Source organism: Phoca vitulina, unplaced genomic scaffold (genome assembly GCF_004348235.1).
Source record: "Phoca vitulina isolate PV1807 unplaced genomic scaffold, GSC_HSeal_1.0 scaffold15, whole genome shotgun sequence".
NCBI lineage: Eukaryota > Metazoa > Chordata > Mammalia > Carnivora > Phocidae > Phoca > Phoca vitulina.
This window is the reverse complement of record NW_022589718.1, coordinates 14,726,824-14,745,528: the sequence shown is the minus strand read 5'-3', so window position 1 is coordinate 14,745,528 and position 18,705 is coordinate 14,726,824. Positions and strand designations below refer to the sequence as shown.

The window sequence follows — 18,705 nt, the reverse complement described above, 5'->3', positions numbered from 1 at the left end:
ATCCCAGGGTCCTGCTTCTCCCTCTCCCTCTGCCTCCCCCCCTGCTTGTGCTCTCTCTCGCTCTCTATCAAATACATAAATAAGATCTTTAAAAAAAAAAATAGAGACGAACGTGTTCACTCCTCCCCCGGGGACTGCATCTCTCCAGAGGGAGGGACTGACTTTTCAGAATTGACCACTTCAGCGTCAGTTCTGCGAGCGTGACTCCAGTGTCGGGGGGAGAGTTCTTGGAAAAAGAATAAAGGACCCACGTGGTCCTCCTGGCTTTGTCACGGACTGGCTCTGTGACTTTAGGACACACACAGAGGGCCTTCGGGTCTTTACCCATGAACACGAGCTGCTGTCTCTTCAGCTTGAACACTGATTTTAGGTAGTCCAAGCTGTTGTCTGGAATGCTATTCATTCCTGTGATTCTTGTGAAGAATGGAAGTGGTGTACATGGTATTTCTTACAAGTTTATATTTAGAAGCATTTTTAAAATGAACATGTTGGCTGACTCTTAAGTACTTGGGGCACCACTAGATCCCCTGGTTGTCTTATCCCTGCTACAAACACTCAGAGCCCCTTTGGTAAGAGACTTGATAGGGGACGGCAGAGTCAAGGCCAGGACCCAGGCCTCCTGACTCCTAATACGGAGAGTCAGCAGGACACACTGCTTTTCCTGGCTGTCAGGGGATTCATCTAAAACAGGAATATCTCTTAGAGGGACTGCACCGCCTTGCACGCGGTAGGTAGATAAGCCGTAAACGTTCAGCTGAATAATTCAGAGCTGGGTATTTGCTAGTCTGGGGACGTTGCCCTAGGAAAGTGCTTTGTGTTGTTATTGTTGTTGTTTTTTGCCCCTCCAGAATCTCTGAGATATCTGTCTCACAAGCTAGAATTATGGAATGATTATGAAAACCATACTGAATCTCAAATAGACATTCATAAAAAAACCACTGTTGACTCTTCCCCCGTCCCGTTTCTGCGAAGGCGAACTGTGGGCCGTGTTTGACCGTCTTGAGAAAGGCAGGTATGTGTGTACTCCTTTTCTGCATTTACTCACTAGGTGCTGAGGTTTGCTGTGCTCTTCTTTCCCACGGGCCTTTGCAGCGTGACGCACACTGAGTTACAGGAAACGTCTGGCAGCAATTTGCCTCTCCCTCCATCCCATCTAACTCTGAAATAAAACATCTCTGGAAATCTTACTTAGGATGAGTGCTGACATCCAAAGGAACAGAGGCCCCACCAGGAGCTGGTTGGCTTTGCTGGCTACAGTCTGTCGGAACAAGCAGGTAAAAGCCACCACGACCATGTTTACAGTTTTCCCACCTGTAAAAACAGTCAGTCCAAAATATGCTTCACGAGCAAGTGAGAGGGTAGGAGACGTGCCCTCAGATCAGTGAAAATGGATTCGGAACAACACTGGCCCTGTGTTTCTCTAGCCCTTAGCTGTGACCGGCCTTCACCGCTGGGACAGCTAAACCATAATGACCACCTCCCTGTGTGTCTCAGCTTTCTAACTCAGCCCCTGATTGAGATCTAGCCCTTTGAAAACCTACATTCCATATGTGGAAACACACTAACTGAAAATAATTCTCTCCCCGGGGACCTGGCTGGCTCAGTCAGTGGAGCGTGCGACTCTTGATCTTGGGTTCGTGAGTTCAAGCCCCGTGTTGGGGGTAGAGATTACTTAAAATTAAAAAAAAAAAAGATTAAAAAAAAAAAAAGAAAATGATAAAAAAAAAAATTCTCACCAGCCTCTGACTCCCAGAAGAGAGTCCGTTTTAAAATAGAACAGTTTCAGTCTTGTGCTTTCTACGTTTATTACATTTTTGCGTTTTGAGATACAAACCAACCACTCTCTTATACCACACAAAAGACATCCATTCTTGTGATTTTAAAGTGCATTTCCCTTTAAACGCTGTGTACAAAAATATTTATTTATTTTTTAAACATGCGGACGTTTCTTGACAAGGCACTTTGAGGCATCGGGTGCAGATGAGCCTTCGGTTCTCCATTCACACTGAAGTAAAAGTGAAACATCGTCTTCACAGCTGCCTTCTTGGGAGTCCTCCCAGGTCCAGCAGGCTCTAGGAACTGAGCACCAAAACTGCCAAAAACATTCCCGGCTTTCCAACCATGCCGAGGAAAAGCTGCCCCAAACCACAGACACCCTTCCCAGTCCCACGTGTCCACTTTGGGAAGCGCAGAGAAGCCACCAGAATGTCTTCGAGACCCGGTAAGATCATATTAGGCTTATGACTCTTCCTCCCCGGTTTCAGTGATCGGAACCCCCCCCCAGAGCAGAGGGCCACAGGGCCTGCTCTGGCAAACCGCACCCAGAGGAGGAATATTCGATGAGGAAACAAATGAAAGACAATCAAGGTTTTCATTCACTGTCCACTGAGGGGGAAGACCCGGAAAACGGGCCCTTCTAAAAAATGAGCCGACTCTTTTTTGGTTTCTAAACATCTATAACCCATTGAACATCCAAGTGACTATAAATAATGCTTCTTTTTAAAAACAAATTATACGCAAAGATCAAAACCACGAAACATTCTTTTAGCCATTCGAAATCTACATCTTTAAAAAACACTGAAAGAGTAATGGTTTCCACCATTAAAATGAAACCTTAGAGAAAAAATAAATTCTACCTTGACTCTGAAATTGCTTTAATTTCTGGAGAACTACAGAACTCCCATTATTTCTCACCACTTCCCCTTTCAGCAGAATACTTCCAAAAATAAAAAGAAACCCATTCAAATGCTTCCTATCTTCCACGAAACACTGAAAGCTTATTTATTATGTATCTTTCTATAGTCCAGCTTATTTATTGCACCTAATTTGCGAATGCTCCCCAGGGCATTTGGGGGAAATAAATATGAAACAAAATGGAGCTGCTTCCCCATTTCTGGACAAGAGTACTAGTAGTGGGAGGTCCGTCCTTCGGGGGGCAACTTGGAAAGGGCACTGGGGCTGGGGGACATTGGTCACCATCACCAACAGCTGTGTGAGGGGCAAACCCCCAAGTCAGGCTGCAGTGACGTCTCCAACTAAGAAATCTGTCACTGTCTGAAGTGTGTAGACCTACTTACTGATGGTGAGCTCCGAAATAAGGAGGGGTTCTGCAGATCCTGGGACCATCTGTTGATATCCTGGGACAGAACTGGGCCCAAGGGAGAGAGACTGGTGAATAAGACAGTATTCTCCAGAGGCCCCTGCCTCCCTGAATGACGAGGCTGACAGGAAAGTCTTGCAACCACATTCTCTAGTCAGAGAAGGGTCTTTGAGGCGGGTGACGACTTGCCTGGTAGGGCGAGCGTCCCAGGTGCACCGGCGGGGGATTTGCAACCAGTGCCCCCAGCAAAAAAGCTGGGGTGAGCTGGGAGTAAAGAATGGGGGAGGGGAGGGCTTATAGCTGTTTTTAAGAGCTCCTTATTGCTGAATTACCATATTTCAAATTTTGACACGGGAATGTCTTAAGATCACCATTACTGAAAACCAAACAGGCGTCTCTTGAGGCATTTGTCTTTTGGATACAGAATGATCTTGTTACTTGCAGTCTGGTAACACATAAATGACAGGGCACCTGGTACCTTTCTTGACTTGGAGGAGGAGGGACTGGACTTCTCAAAACAAAATAAATTCACGACCTATATAAAATGGTTTGCTTCCGTTCGGTTTTGATTTGCACTATTGATAGTTCTGATCACCAGATTGTGACACTGAAAGTACCGTTTGTGTATCTGATGTAGATAGGTCTAGATAAAACACAATTCTGCCCAATTTCAGCATAAGATAAAAATGCGATTTTCCCATAAATTATATTATGTGATCCCCGAGTCCTACCCTTCTGGGAGAGGCGTAAAAAATAAAGCACTAGATCACAGACAAGTAACAGCCAGTTTTAGGAACAAGAATTACATCAAACATCACTTAAGAACACTTAAAAAGTCAAAACATTGTAAAGTTCAAAAAAGAAGGGGAACAAAAAACCAACCACAAAACTCTAGGAGCCAAGACACTCCATCCCTGCCTGACAGTAACTGACAAAGCCGCAGAAGCCAGGAGGCCTTTTCCAATTGATCTGGAACATGCAAGCAAAAGATGACTCTCTGCTTTCAGAGTCCAGTGGCTGGGCCTCCAAATCCAGGCAGCTGTGGATCCCTCTTCCTGCCTCGCTTAGGAGGATCTCACTTTACTAAAATCAGGCAAATGGAAAACGAGACAGTCATTTAATTAAGCTCCAAAAACAAAACAGAAAAAAAAAAAACAAAACCCCAACCTTCTCCCAATACATATGTAAAAATATTTTTTAAACACCCCCAAGTACAAACCAATCTCACCCCAGAAGAATTACAGGGTTTGGGGATCCATCTGTCAGTGAATGTCCCAGGAGTCTCACGACAATATGAACCAAGAGACTTTTAATTCATGGTCCAATATGGGTAAGAACAATTCTTCTCTGATATTTCAGAGTTGCCACACTTTGAAAATAAAATATGAGAACTTGGTGAGGGTTTTCTCCTCTATCCCTTTTATATATACTCACACACCATAAATAAGAACACCCAAATCAAAGTCCCTGGGTGCTTGCAAAGGGTCCTGGATAGCGCAGATCATAGTCAAAGTAGATGTTTTGAGGATCCATCAGATCTGCAAATCAAGATGTCCCGGACACAGCATGGAGGAGGGCTCTCTAGGAAAGGAGAGTCTAAAATCCCTCTGGGAAGAATGAGATGCCTGCAAACCAGCCGAGCAAGTTCCAGCAAATCTTGTAATTAGGCTGTCTGGTGACTCAGGATAGGAGTGAGTACTTCGAAAGCTCCCCCAAAAGCCAAGAGGAAAAGCCACAGGTGTCCCCTCGCGGTCCTGCCTGTCAGAAGCCTGCAGTCTGGAACCCCGCATAGGAGCCAAGTTACTTTGGATAACTGGTATGTCCTTCTCTGCTGGAACACATACATGTGGGGTCAGAAAGAGGAAGCGCCTGTTTCCATCACAGGCTAATTTGCCTTATCTTTTCCTGAACATCAGATGAACAGTGAAGAAAACAAAAATGCAAAAAAAAAAAAAACAAACCCAACAAAAACCACAGAGCTAAAGTGTGAAGTAGAGTACGTGGACACAAGGAACAGCAGTGACAGGCAGGAAGGACCCGGCTGGGTGGGGAGCACCCAGAGATGAACGGCAAGGGTCCCATGGGAGTTGGCTGGGGATGGAGTGACTTCCAGGTGACTGTCCACATCCCAGGGGGCAGGAACCGCTCCTCCAGGCAGCCAGGGCATGCCCCGGTGGCCTCGTTACGAAGCCACCGTCCTCCAGTGTCCCCGGCAATGCCCGCGGGCCTGGGTCCTGCTCCGACCCCCGTGGCCGCCCTGGGTGCCCAGCCGACCAGCACCCCACATCTACTCTGAGTGTGAAACCAGTCCTGTGATCTAAAACCTGGCTGGCTTTGCTGGCTTAAGAAAACAAGTGAATAGGATCCTTTCTTTTCGAAGACTGTGCCGAATGGCAGTTGAGCGCTCCTCCTGGCCTCCGTCTCCACGCGCCCGTGACCGCAGCGAGGCTTCTCCGCACCTGCTCAGCCGAGCTCCAACACACGCAGTCACTAATAGTAGGGCCCCAGCTTCTCGTATCCTAAATAACTCGGCCACTCCGGAAACAGACCGTAGGAACACCGAGGGCTCCCAAACTGGTCAAAGGATATTCCGAAATCGGGCCCGTTTGGTGGCTCGGCGGTGCCCTGTGTGGATTGTAGTTCGGCTCGGATGATCCTATAGTTTTTGCCTTTGTTGCTGTCCCAGTATGTCTGCCCACTGCACTCAAAGCACACAGCAAACTCCATCCTCTCATACGACTGAATTTTCTCAGGCAAGCTAATGTCAAAGGAGAACGTGTCCCTGTCCGAGCCGGCGTAAGTGTCCTTCACATAGCGACAGGGAAAGTCTGTGAAGCTTTTCCAGGTGTCGAATGTCATTCTTATTTTCACCATCTTCTCAAATGCCAGGTTCTGCACCTTCACCGTGCCTGTGACAGCTTTGTCCTTCAGGACACAGTTTTCAAGGCATACGTGGTCGGTCTGAAGCCGGTTTCTAAAGTCTAAGTAATCAGCGGAAGGCTGCATGAAATCCAAAACAAAGCTCTCGCTCTCTGCTGTCGTCAAGCTCACAATGTTGTCTAGGAGCTCGGTGATGTTCAGCGGAATATCTAACGGGTCATCGAATTCTGAGAACACTTTGACCATTGTCAGGGCCAGCCCTTGGTTGTCTGCGAAGGACACCCGCTTTTTCACCTTTTTCTCCTGGACGGTGGGGGCCACCAGCCCGCTGGCTGCATTCTTGCTGCTCAGCTGGATGCACGGCCTCAGTGGTTCGCTTGGCTTCGGTGAGGTCTTGAAGGCGAACCTCTCTTGGCGCAGGGCAGGGGCCATGCAGCTATATCTGCACGCTATGTCCACTGCCATCATGGGGTTAGACGAGTAGGCTAGAACCCTGGCCAAAGGGGAAGAGAAAGAAACGGCAACCAGATCAGACGGGCGTTCAAGGCAACATGCCAACGGGGGCTGGCAAACAGTGTCTGCCTTCGTCTTGGCCCACACGGCGGCATTAACTCAAGTGTGGGCCAGTGTGACCTTGGTTTCAGGGGAGATTAAGCGTGTAAAGTGTGTGTGGGGGGGAAGAGGGCAAAGGTTAAAACAAACAAACAAGTAGGGAGCTGCTGGTTTTAAAACTAAATTTACAGGTATTTCCATCAGGATTTCTTGGGGCCCTCAGTCTGCTAGAGCGCCTTGGGGAATGACAAAACCGTGCTGTCCGCAGGAGCTCCCAAACTGATCTGACCAAGGAATGCTTTTTTTGTGGAGCATCTTGCAGGACACATGTTCTGCGAAACATACTTTGGTAGATAATGCTCTAATATGATAAAAAGAAATGAATTCTTTTTTTTTAAGATTTTATTTATTTATTTGAGAGAGAGCATAAGCGGGGAGAAGGACAGAGGGCAAGAGAGAAGAGAGAAGCAGACTCCCCACTGGGCAGGGAGCCCAATGTGGGGCTCGATCCCAGGACCCTGGGATCATGATCTGAGCTGAAGGCAGATGCTTAACTGACTGAGCCACCCAGGAGCCCCAAAAGAAATGAATTCATCCCATAAATATCGATTGGTATTTACTATACGCCAGGTAGTATGCTAGACACTGGAATTCAAATGTGAAGACAGACACAAACCTGTACACTAGATTTTTATATGCCAGTGTACCTTTTACAAAATGCCAATAATTTAGTTTTTTTAAACCTTTCATATAGGTGGATATTTGTTTTTTTCTATAGTGAAGATAACCTCTATAAGAATAAAAGGCAAAGAGAACTGTGCTCAAGATCAGGTTAAATCTGACTTCATAAAAACAGTATTTTTCTCTAAGTGAAAAAAAAAGTAAAACCAAAAGCTTAAAGACAAACTGGGAAAACATTTTACAAAAAGTATGGCAGCAAAGAGTTAATACCTTCGTATACAAAGAGTTCTTACAAAACAATAACAAAATCAAATAGTCCACATAAAAAAATGAGCAAAGAGCATGAATGGAAAATTCATGAAAAAAACTTAAAAATGCCCTAGAAATATGCAAAATGTCCAACCTTATAATTAGAGAATTTAGATTAGGAAACAATGCCTGTTTTTACCTCCTGAGTTAGTAAAGACTTTTTAAAAATAATATGTATACATGGATTAGTCTAAATCAGCAAACCCTTTCTAAATATTATCATTTTTAGTTCTAATATCAGATACAGGTATTAATCTTAAGGAGTTAATGCATGGGGGTTAAAGTACTAAAATGTTCAATGCAACATTATAGGGAGGAAAAGGTGAGGAAACCTAAAGGACCAATAACAGGTATCTGGTTAAATTAGGTATACAACATCCAGTGATAAAATTTTGTATCATTATTAAAACCAGAAAAAAAATTTTAATCATTATTAAAACCAAAAAAAATTTTTGGAAAAAAGGTTTAAGTGGCATGGAAAAAATTTATGATATATTTTTAATGTAAAAAATAGAGAAGATAAAATTGTACATAGAGACTAGACTTGGGGGGAAAAATATTAGGCATATGTACAGAAAAAAGACTAGAGATATACTTGAAATTGTCAGAATATCCAGGTGATGTGATTTCAGGAAATTTGTTTTCCTGTGTTGTATTTTTAAAAATAACATCACTTCTATAATCAGGGAGAAAAAAATGAATCTAATAAAATACCTCAAATATTTAAGATTGGCCAAAAACCTATCCCATCCGACACTATTGCCTCACAAAACCAAGCAATTTTTATCATCTAATTACCATAGCAAATTTATATTCTGATTTGATAGTTACAACGGGCTACCTGAAGAAGTCAGTGACGAAACCAAGCTTAAAATCCGTAGTCTGCGAACCGCAGAACACAGGATCTGGACTAGGTCCCAAACCTCTCCCCCCTTACTATGGGAAAGGTGTAGGTATGTGGTGGTTTTTTGGGGTGCTTGCTCTCAGGCCTCCCCTAGTCCTGCCCACTGGTGGGGGGCTTCAGGGTGACGGTGATAGTTAAGGAGAAGCACTAGGCAAAATGTTGCTCATCTTCTGACAGGAGCTGAGACCACTGGTTCAGTCCAATAAACATCTCATTTTCAACTTCTGATTTTGATTCATCAAATATATAAAGAAAAATAAGAACAAAGACACATTGGGTTTGATCCCATTTTCCAAAAGAAATACAGCCATTCCCTAGGATGCAGGAACCATTTGGTGATGCATGATGAGAAAAACACACACATTCAGAGACACAAAACAATAATTTATAGGCACAATGTACTTATCTAAACTTATATTTTAAAGGATATTTATCTTACTGTTTCCCCTCTAATAAAATCAACAAGTGAAAATTTTAGGAGCAAATTTGCTTTCTATTATCTGTTTTTGTACCCATGCAATTGTTCTGGAAAAGAAAAGTTCTCACTGAAATGCGCAAGATAGCTTTACAGAGGGTCAGTGGGTTGGCAAATAGGTTCAATGTGAAAACAAAACAAAACAAAACAACCCTGTATTTACAAAGTACATGAATTTTACTTTTCCCCTGTCCACTGAAAACTTCCTTAGAATGCACCGTTCACTTTCAGCTCTAATGTGAACACAGGTAGTTTTTTTTTTTTTAATTAAATGTGGATTAAAAATACCCCCAAAGTAGGCAAAACCTTGCATCCCAGCCCCTCCCACTCTGCCCACCCTTGACAACCTGGGCATGAACTGAGGGAGGCTGGGTTCCTCCTCTGACCCTACAGCCCTTCCTCCTTGCCTGAGTCAGCACAAGGTCAATTTTAAGTTCTCCATCCTCTTCTCTGTCCCTTCAAGCCTGCAAACCAGCCTCAATACGTGCTTTCCTGCACCTCATACGTGCTTCCCCACACAATGTTAAAACAGCTCATTAGAAAAAGGTTGGGAAACTCTCAAGATACTGTGGAAACAGAATTCTAAAACAAGTGGATCAGTGAAAGAATCTGCTCACTTGCTTTGCAGTTGACTAAAGTCACTCTCAGCTTTTAATCTTATGGATGAAAAAGACTTAGTTGAAGACCTTGGTAAAGTTTCACTGTTTGGACCCAGCGGGTGTACATTTGCCCCTGAGATCCCCCCCCTTTTTTTTTTTTAAGATTTTATTTATTTATTTGAGAGAGACTGAGAGAGAGACTGAGCATGAGAGGGGGAGGGTCAGAGGGAGAAGCCGACTCCCCACCAAGCAGGGAGCCTGATGCGGGACTCAATCCCGGGACTCCGGGATCATGACCTGAGCTGAAGGCAGTCACTTACCAACTGAGCCACCCAGGTGCCCTCCCTGAGATCCCTTTTATACCGAACTGTTAAGAACTATTGGAACTGGGGGTCGGAGGGTGAGGTTCTGCTCAGAGCCAGCTCATTAAACAATTCCACCGGCACACTCTAGAGCCTCATTGGTTTTGCAACCTTCTTCCACGAAAGGCAAAAATGAAGTTAACTACCTGGTGGCCCGAGGGTTCCTAACAGGGCTACGGACTCAGGGGCACTGCTAAGCAACCACTGCCCAGCATCCCTTCACTATTTAAGTGACACGATCACTGGAGGTGAGGACATTAACCCTTGTGGCCTCAAACACGGTACGATCTGACTGTTGGCCATTTGCCTATCCTCACAGGTAGATTCCAGCTTTTATGAACCGGATTGTTCTTTGAGAATCAGTGTACCAAATGCTGATTTGATGTAGGCCTTCCTGACCTTCTGCTCAGGAATTCCCCAGGGGGCTGTGACAGGGATGATCATCACCCAGAAGTACTCCTAGCAATGGCGATGGACAAGGTAAGTTTCCTAAGTATCTGAAAGGAAGGCAGCTGGGCAGGTGTTTTATCCACAAACGGCATAAAAAGGATGAGTTCCAACACCGTACGCACAGGATGTACCCCAGGCCTCCTCTCCTGACACGTTCTCCTGGCTGCTCAGCCCTTTCCCAGGCCGGGGAACATGAGTCACCAAGGTTGGCCAGAGAAAAAGCCAGAAGGAGAAGACAGAGACACACATTTGAACCAGCATAGTATGACATAGGATTCGCTATCAGTTTGCTGCAGGACAAGATCATGAGAGTATGAGTGGCTGTTACTCAGATTCTCAAAAACTTGACTTCCAAATAGATGCCTAAGAGATCATTTATTTTTTTTTATTTTTTTTATTTATTTATTTGACAGAGAGAGAGAGAACAAGTAGGCAGAGAGGCAGGCAGAGGGAGAGGGAGAAGCTGGCTCCCCGCTGAGCAGGGAGCCCGATGTGGGGCTCGATCCCAGGACCCTGGGATCATGACCTGAGCCGAAGGCAGCGGCTTAACCGACTGAGCCACCCAGGTGCCCCTAAGAGACCATTTTTGCTCCATGAGGGAATGGACCATGCCCAAGGGTGGATTTCAGTGTTCCTGGTCAAAAGAGGGCAAACCCCAACACTCCATGAAAATTGAAGCGAACAGGGATAGTTTTGCATAAATACTTTCCCTGTTCCACTAGTGACAAAGAACGCAGCTCTCAGGACAGCTCATCAGGTTACGGTGGTGTTTCTTTTTTTTTTTTTTAGATTTTTTTTTTTTATTCATGAGAGACAGAGAGAGAGAGAGAGACAGAGGCAGAGGGAGAAGCAGGCTCCCCGCGGAGCAGGGAGCCCGATGCGGGACTCGATCCCAGGACCCTGGGATCACGACCTGAGCCGAAGGCAGACGCTTAACCGACTGAGCCACCCAGGCGTCCCTACGGTGGTGTTTCTTGAGGAAACTATAGACCTGTACAGAAAATAACCGTATGACCTTCACAGTCTCAGGCAGCTGAGCTACTGGCTTTTTGGCTGTGCCTTTTATAGGAAGTAAATCTTTTTTCAGGGTTGAGGCCAAGACATTTCCCCTCCATTCTCATACTCTGATAGGACAAGACAGAAAAATCAGACCAAGAACCCACCAGGAACACTGAAACTGTACTAGGTAAGCATCCACAACCAGGTTACCAGGTTGTACTTTTTAAAAAGACATGTCCATCTACCCTTTGGCATTACTTTACTCCCTCCCAACAGGTTTGGCTGACACAGTATAAATAAAGTTGACATATTATCCTTTTTACTCCGATCATGGGGCCCTTATTCACAGCCTTAAAAGCCACTTGCGCTCTTCTATCCTGCTACCGTCATCTAAAGCATCTTTGAGATACACACACGCGCGCACATACACACACAGACTATTACAGGAAGGAGGTTAAGTGAAAATGCTACAGCACTTGCCATCTAAAAATGCCCAACATGAAACACAGAGCACTAGCCTAGGAAGGCCTCCCCCTAGCTGTGCCACTTGGAGCAAGTCACTGAATCTTTCGGGGCTTAGGCTTCTCCTCGGAGGTCCCTTCTAGCTCTGAATCCTGGTTGCTAATATTAGATGCCCACTAACTTCTGTTCTCTTCCCTCTCACTTTCCCCTAAATACCTCTACTTTGCTTTTGTGGTGAGTCCACTGGCTGTCTTCAACTTTAGTCTTGGCTGCTGGACAACCCTACCATATGAACCATTTCCTCTTCTCCCCACCCCTGCTCAAAGCCCTAACCGCTCTTCTCCCGGACCCTGGGTCTCCCAGGGAGGCCTGGCCACACAGACCACAGGCTCCAACACCTTTTAGCAACTCTCCAAGTCTTCAAGTCCAGTCTGTCCTTGGTTTTCTCCTTCTCTGCAGTAAACAATACCCAGAGGGGCCCCAACTCTTCTGGTATGTCGTTCCGGGCCCTATACCCGCTCCTTGGCTAGCAAGTCCCCTCACACCCCTTTCTCTGGTTCAAAAGAGTACCATGAACAGGGCAGGGGGCAGGGGTAAGGCCAGAGCTTCCAGACTTGGAAGATCCCACAGGTCAGTGCGACCCTGCCCCCCTCGGCCCAACCGGCCTGCACCCCGCCCCCAAGCACTCCGTGAGCCTCCTTCGCCTTGTCCCGCACCCACCTTTTGGGCCGTGGGGAAGCCCCCTCTCCAGCTGGCTCGCTGCATCGGAGAGCCTGGAAGGAGGTGGCAGGGGAGGCGGCCGCCACCGGACTACGTGAGCGTCGTGTGTCCGGGAGGCAGGGCTGGCGCTCCGTTCCCGGAGCTATGACCGGCAGGGGGAGGAGGACGACGAGGAGGAGGAGCCCAAGTTATCACACCCGGGCGGGGCGGCCGGGCAACCCCGGTCGGAGCCGCGCCGCGCGAGCGTCCCCGCGCGGCAGCTACGCCCCCGCCGGCCCGCGACAGCCCCTGCCTGGGGACCCGGGACCGTGCACCGGGGCTGGCTCTGGGTCCCATCGCCCTCGGCGGCCTGAGAGACTCCCAAGTGTGTTTCCTCGCGTATTACGGGGAAGCCTTTTCCTTGTGCTCCAGTCCCCACCGCCCAACTTCGGGGACACCCTCCGGAAGAGTCGGGCCCCAGGCTGGAAGCGCCTTGTCTCAGGTTCGAACTCGGCACAGCAGTCCCAGCCCCAGCCACCCTCAACTACCCCTGGCGGCCAGACCCGCACTTCAGCGGAACATGTGGATCCGGCCAGGCTCCATCCCACCTCTGGTCCCTGGATTACTCTTTCCACCTGAAAGCAATAGCCGCCTCGACCCCGTCTAGAGTGTTCCACCCCCGGAGTGTAACTGCAAGTTGGACGGCGGAAGTGCAGGTGGAAGGAACCAAAGAAGGTCTCCACCGCGCGCGCGCCCCTCGCCGCCGTTTCTCGGCCCTGCACTGGGACTCGAGGGCTTGGGGACGGACGTACCTGGTACAGCTCATAAGCCCCGATGTCCAGATGCGCCAGCCCGCCGCAGCATCCGCGCGGGGGTGGCAGGGGCAGCGGCGGCGACGGCAGGAGCTGGGGCCGGGACTCAGGTCCGCGCGCTTGGCGGGCAGACGCATCCGTCCGTGCGCGAGAGCAGCCCGCTCGCCTCCTCCCCGTGGCCGGTCACCCACCGCCACGCGCGGCTCCCTTTAACTTTCCGGCACCTCTCCCCACCTGGGAAGCCATCCCGGCACCCCTCCACGTGAACGCCCCCCACGGCCAATGGGCGCGCTCGGGACGCGAGCCGTCGGCCAATGGCCGTGGAGCCGCCGTCCGGGCTAGCACCGCTTCGCCGCGTGATTGGCTGCGCGCCGGGAGTGCTAGGGCTGCAGCCCAGGGGCTGGGCAGGGCGCAGTGGGGTCACGGTTTCATCAGGAGCCTGCGGACCGGCGCCAGGGGGCAGAGGCACTTTCCTACAGAAGAGCGTCGCGTTACACCAAGAAGGCTGGCACGCGGGCGGCTTGCCAAATTCCCTCTTCCTAGGCAAAGTCCTGGCCGGGCAAAGCCTTCCTACAGGCGCAGTAGTGGTTGCGTTGCATCCACGCCGTCCAGCCGCCCGCCTTCATGGTACGCTTTGGCCAAGGGCTTCACCGATGACCGGTAACTTCCCCATCACATGCCAATCCCAGAGAAGCCCCAAGAGAGTACCAGGTGTTGTTTGCCTCCGTGTTAGGTGGAGGCTCTCTGGGATGGGGATCTCCAGCTCTAAGGATCGTGTTGAAAACACGTAATTACTGACGCTGGCTTTGTGCTCGTCAGGGGTCCAGGTGTTACTGTGAGAGGGATACAGTAACATCCTCTTATAAAGTTGTTACTGGGTGGGTGGGTGGGGGGGCGCGCCTGGGTGATTCAGTCGGTTAGCGTCTGCCTTCGGCTCAGGTCATGACCCCAGGGTCCTGGGATCTAGTCCCCCATGGGGCTCCCTGCTCAGCGGGGAGCCTGCTTCTCCCTCTCCCTCTGCCTGTTGCTCCCCCTGCTTGTGCTCTCTCTCTCTCGCTCTTTCTCTCAGATCAATCAATAAATAAAACCTTTAAAAAAAATAAAGTTGTTACTGGGGCCGTCTCACAGAGTGCCACATACATAGGTATACAGGGAGGTATGTTTCCGAGGCAATCACCTGACTTGAATCTGCTACGACTCCCTGTACCTGCAGGGCCCCCATGATCTCTATGATCCACCTTGACGTCTGTAGAGAATGATGCACCCGGAAGAGACCAGCCCCTCCCTCTCAGATGAGATCGGTTTAAATACATATTCACATAATCATATGTGCTCAGCTCTGAGCTAGCCACTTTAGGGATGAGCATCCTAGTTTTCTAGTTTTAATGAATTTTGGAAATCGACAGAGGGTTGCCAGCTTATTAAAGTGCCAAAACATTAAAATTACCATCTTCTGTTACCGACCTTTTATTTAAAAAAAAAAAAAATACCCCTTAACAATAAAAACAAACTAACAAATGTAGTATCAGAGTAAAGACCATTCCTTCACACTGGATATATTTAGCTTTAGGACAATTCGTTATGTTGAACATGGCATTTGAGAATTTCTGCTTTTAAGGGATATGAGAGAAAATTCTAATTTTACTAGAAACGTAAAACTAAAACACTGGTAGGTTGCCTTAATCCAATACAGGCCTTGAGCTCAAGACACAGTCTTCCTGTCTGAAGGGCAATTATTAGTCCTCTTCCTTCTTTTTTAATGGGCATATCTGATAAAGGACCACCTCTGAAATCAGCTATTGGTAGGCGGTTGGCAAATACAATATTCCCTTTGCCAACTCTAAACCCCTTTTATTAGCTGATGAGTGCGTTGATTTTTGAAGCCAAGTGTTGGCTACGTTTCTCAAGCGTAGTGAGCATGCTAGAGGAGTGGGCAAAGATGAAGAGCCAATGGTATTGCAAAATGAATGCAGGCAAAGGGTGATCTGAACCAAACCGGGAAAGAGTTGGGACAAGTAAATACAACCTTATAGCATTAAGGTTTGGAAGCATCTTCCTTACATAGATCTAGGAAACCATGGGTAATCATTTCCCCTGTGGTTTAGATGACTATTTCAGAGCAGGAGAGTGGGGCTAAACTTAGTTATGGCTCACCACAGTCTTGGTAGGTGGGAGTGTGGCTTCTGTGAGTTTGAAGAGAGCACAGTCTCCTCAGCAGTCAGAATAGAGCTGGGATGCAAGCTCTGGAGGACTGTTCCAGCCGAACTCAGCAGGTCCAGGACCCCAGAACCTGAGAGCTGGACTGGCCCTTAGTTCTGTAAGATCTTGCCTCACCTTCATTTTATAGTAGAAAAAAATGTAAAAAAGGAAAGTGTCAACCTTTCAGTCAACGCATACCAAGTCCCTTTTATAATATCTGGCATTGAATTTTAGCCTTAATTTCATTTAGTAAGCCAACCCTCCCCATAGAAATAAACCAAAAGCCTAGCAGTAGCTAAGCAAAGCTAATTATATTTTTCCCATAAACTTTCTTTTTGGTGGCTTTTAGTGGCTATATGGTGGCTATCTTCCTTGCACTTGGGCTCATCTGTGACTTCTTCAATCCTCTCTTACACATTTGTTTACTCATTTAACAACACATTATTGAGTAACTAGTGTAAACGGGGGTCCTAGAGGTGGAAAATCAGTGAAATATAATCTTACTCTCAAGAAGCTCTTAGGTTAATAAATAACGATGTAGGATAAATGTGTAGAAGGTAATTCTCTGTATTTTGGGAGCCAAGAGGAAGACTGCGCATGTGTGGCCATGGATGCGGGATGGGAAATGAAGGTCAGCTGAGGCTTCTAGGGAAGTGAGCATTGAGCAGGATCCTGAAGGGGAGTCAGAGTTTAGGGGTAATGGGAGAAAGCATGGCGGCAATTGGCAAAGGAGCAGGGTTCTATATGTCCCTCAAAAGAATTTCCACTCTACTGATTAAGAATTAAGTCTTCTTTCTGGCTTAAATATTAAACAATGTTTCTTTATGCATGTGTTAACATCAGCTTTTTGTTCATCCAGAAAGTTTGAAAAAAATACTATTAATATCTTATCTCCTTCTCAACTGAACACATTTCAAAAATAGCCTAAACCTAGCTCTTAACTTCATCCCAGGTTTTGGAAGAATTTTTTTTTTTCTTCGCAGTGTTCTAACTTTCCTTCTCCTTGAATAAAAATTATTGCACAGTGCATCTAAATATAAATAACCAGCACCAAGAGTCAGAACTGAAGAAGAGAACATTCTTTTGCCTGATCAGAATAGAAAGTGGGAAAGACTGTTTCCAAACTGCCTAAGTGAAATTATATTTAGACAAGTGGAGTTGTTTGCACCTGTCAGAGCTTCAGACATGTTCTGGGCGCATTATGTTACCTGGGGCCCTCTGCCCCTCTTTCAGATTTGACTGAAAATGACTTGCTAGGTCATGTTTTATGGGAAAGGCAGATGAATACTAATAGAGGGATTCCATGAGCCTCTTGTCTACGGAGAATGTGTCCTTAGCTTGGGAGAAGACCTTGAATAGTTTACACATCAAAGCTCCTAGAGCCCATTAAGGCATTTTTCTCACTTTTGAGGGCTTTTGAGTTCCCGAGTGAGGTTAATGTACCACTTTTTAATTTAATTTAATTTAATTTAATTTAATTTAATTTAATTATTTAATTATTTTGTTTTTCTTCCAAATTTTTATTTAAATTCTAGTGAGTTAACATATAGTGCAATATTGATTTCAAGAGTAGAATTTAGTGATTCATCACTTACATATAACACCCAGTGCTCATCACTACAGGTGCCTTACTTAATCCCCATCACCCATTTAGCCCATCCCCCACTCACTGCCCCTCCAGCAACCCTCAATTCGTTCGCTATCGTTAAGAGTCTCTTACAATGTACCACTATTTTAAAAGCTGCATATGCAGAGAAGTTTCCCCAGCTTCATAGCTCCTGCACTGCTTTGTATGAACCCGATATAATACCTTATTATTTTTTATGATTATAAAACTAATATAAGATCACTGTAGACATTGTGGAAAATACAGAAAAACATAAAGAGGAAAACAGAATCAGCACCACCCAAAAATAACGACCAGTATAATTCACTATCTTTCTTTCAGTATTGATTCTATGCATAAACATTATATTATCAGGATCATAGTATAAGAAAGTATAATGTCTTAATTTTTTACTCATGACTGCTTCTCACTTTGAGTATATTAACATTGCCATATTTTTTCTGACATGCTTCTTAATTGCTGCATAATATTCTTTCATACAAAGATCATACTTTAACTATATTCTTATTGTGGGACACTTAGATTCCCCCCCAATTTTCTCAACTTTTAATAGACTTTGATAAGCATCTTTATATTAAAATCTTTGTCCACATCTGTGGTTATTTCCTATAGCCCTATTTCCCAGAGTACAGACCATGAGTACAGACATTCTTTAGACTCTTGATTTATATTGCCAAATTGTTTTTAGAAAGAGCAGTGTTGATTTTTCATTCCCACTTTCGGGGAAAAATAAGAATTAAATAATCCTAATTAAGTCTTGGTTTGTGGATTTGGGGCAAATTACACCTCATCTTACAAAAAAAAAAAAAAAGCCATATGAGAATTTTTACTAATGAATCATCTGCTCAGTGCCTAGGGTGAAAATAGCTACCTCCCTCATCTTTTGCTTTAGCTTTGAATCTCAAAGTACACAACCAATTTGTGTTATGAATGGGGACTTCATAACCCATATTATTGACTTAAATGGTATTAAGTCGTGGCTGGTCAGAGAGAAGGTGCAGAGGCTAGGAAGGAGGGAATAACTTTGCCACAGGCTTAAAAGAAATTAGGCAGAACTCTGTATATATTTATATTCTTTGCTCATTCGTCGCCTGTTCATGACTGGTGGGATCATAAATTATATTTAAACATGTAACTATATACATATGATCCAATGTATAACATCCAGAATTTCATGACAAGTGGCATGCATTTTTTGGAGAACAGTATGTCATGCTGTTTGTAGGATTGTGACAGCCCACTTGGCCGTGGCATGCCTTGTACCGTAGGTCGGGATGTTTCTGCCGCCAGCCTCTGGGGTCAGATGCTTTGGGTTTTGTATAAGCAACTGTATGTTAGCCAGTTTCATCCTGCTATTTACAAAACTGCCTGGACAGCACTCTTAGAAACGGGCAACGATAGGATTTGTAATAAGAAAACAATGACTCACTTGAGGGATGAGGAAAAATACTAAATATTTATGCACAATGATTTCTGAATGTACACCACCACGTTCTCCAGCAACCTTGAATTTTCCATCACTCCTCTTTTTGAAATTTAGAGTCAGAAGCTGAACTGCCTTCATGGTTTTTCCTTAGGATCATTCGATATCCTCT

The 18,705-nt window shown here is 45.9% G+C and overlaps 1 protein-coding gene across 2 annotated transcripts; it reads right to left on the bottom strand.

Annotated features, from left to right (window-relative positions):
• Positions 1–1,793: 1,793 nt before the first annotated feature.
• On the bottom strand, positions 1,794–13,478 carry PPP1R3B (protein phosphatase 1 regulatory subunit 3B). Of its 2 annotated transcripts, none has more exons than XM_032413789.1 (2): positions 13,285–13,478; positions 1,794–6,473 (listed from the first exon to the last, which is right to left on the bottom strand). In XM_032413789.1, exons 1-2 carry the CDS (start codon positions 13,419–13,421, stop codon positions 5,591–5,593), a joined length of 1,020 nt encoding a protein of 339 aa, XP_032269680.1. In that variant the 5' UTR covers positions 13,422–13,478; the 3' UTR covers positions 1,794–5,590. The 2 variants fall into 2 exon arrangements, with proteins under 2 accessions (XP_032269680.1, XP_032269681.1); XM_032413790.1 differs by lacking the exon at positions 13,285–13,478 and adding an exon at positions 12,494–12,625.
• Positions 13,479–18,705: the final 5,227 nt, after the last annotated feature.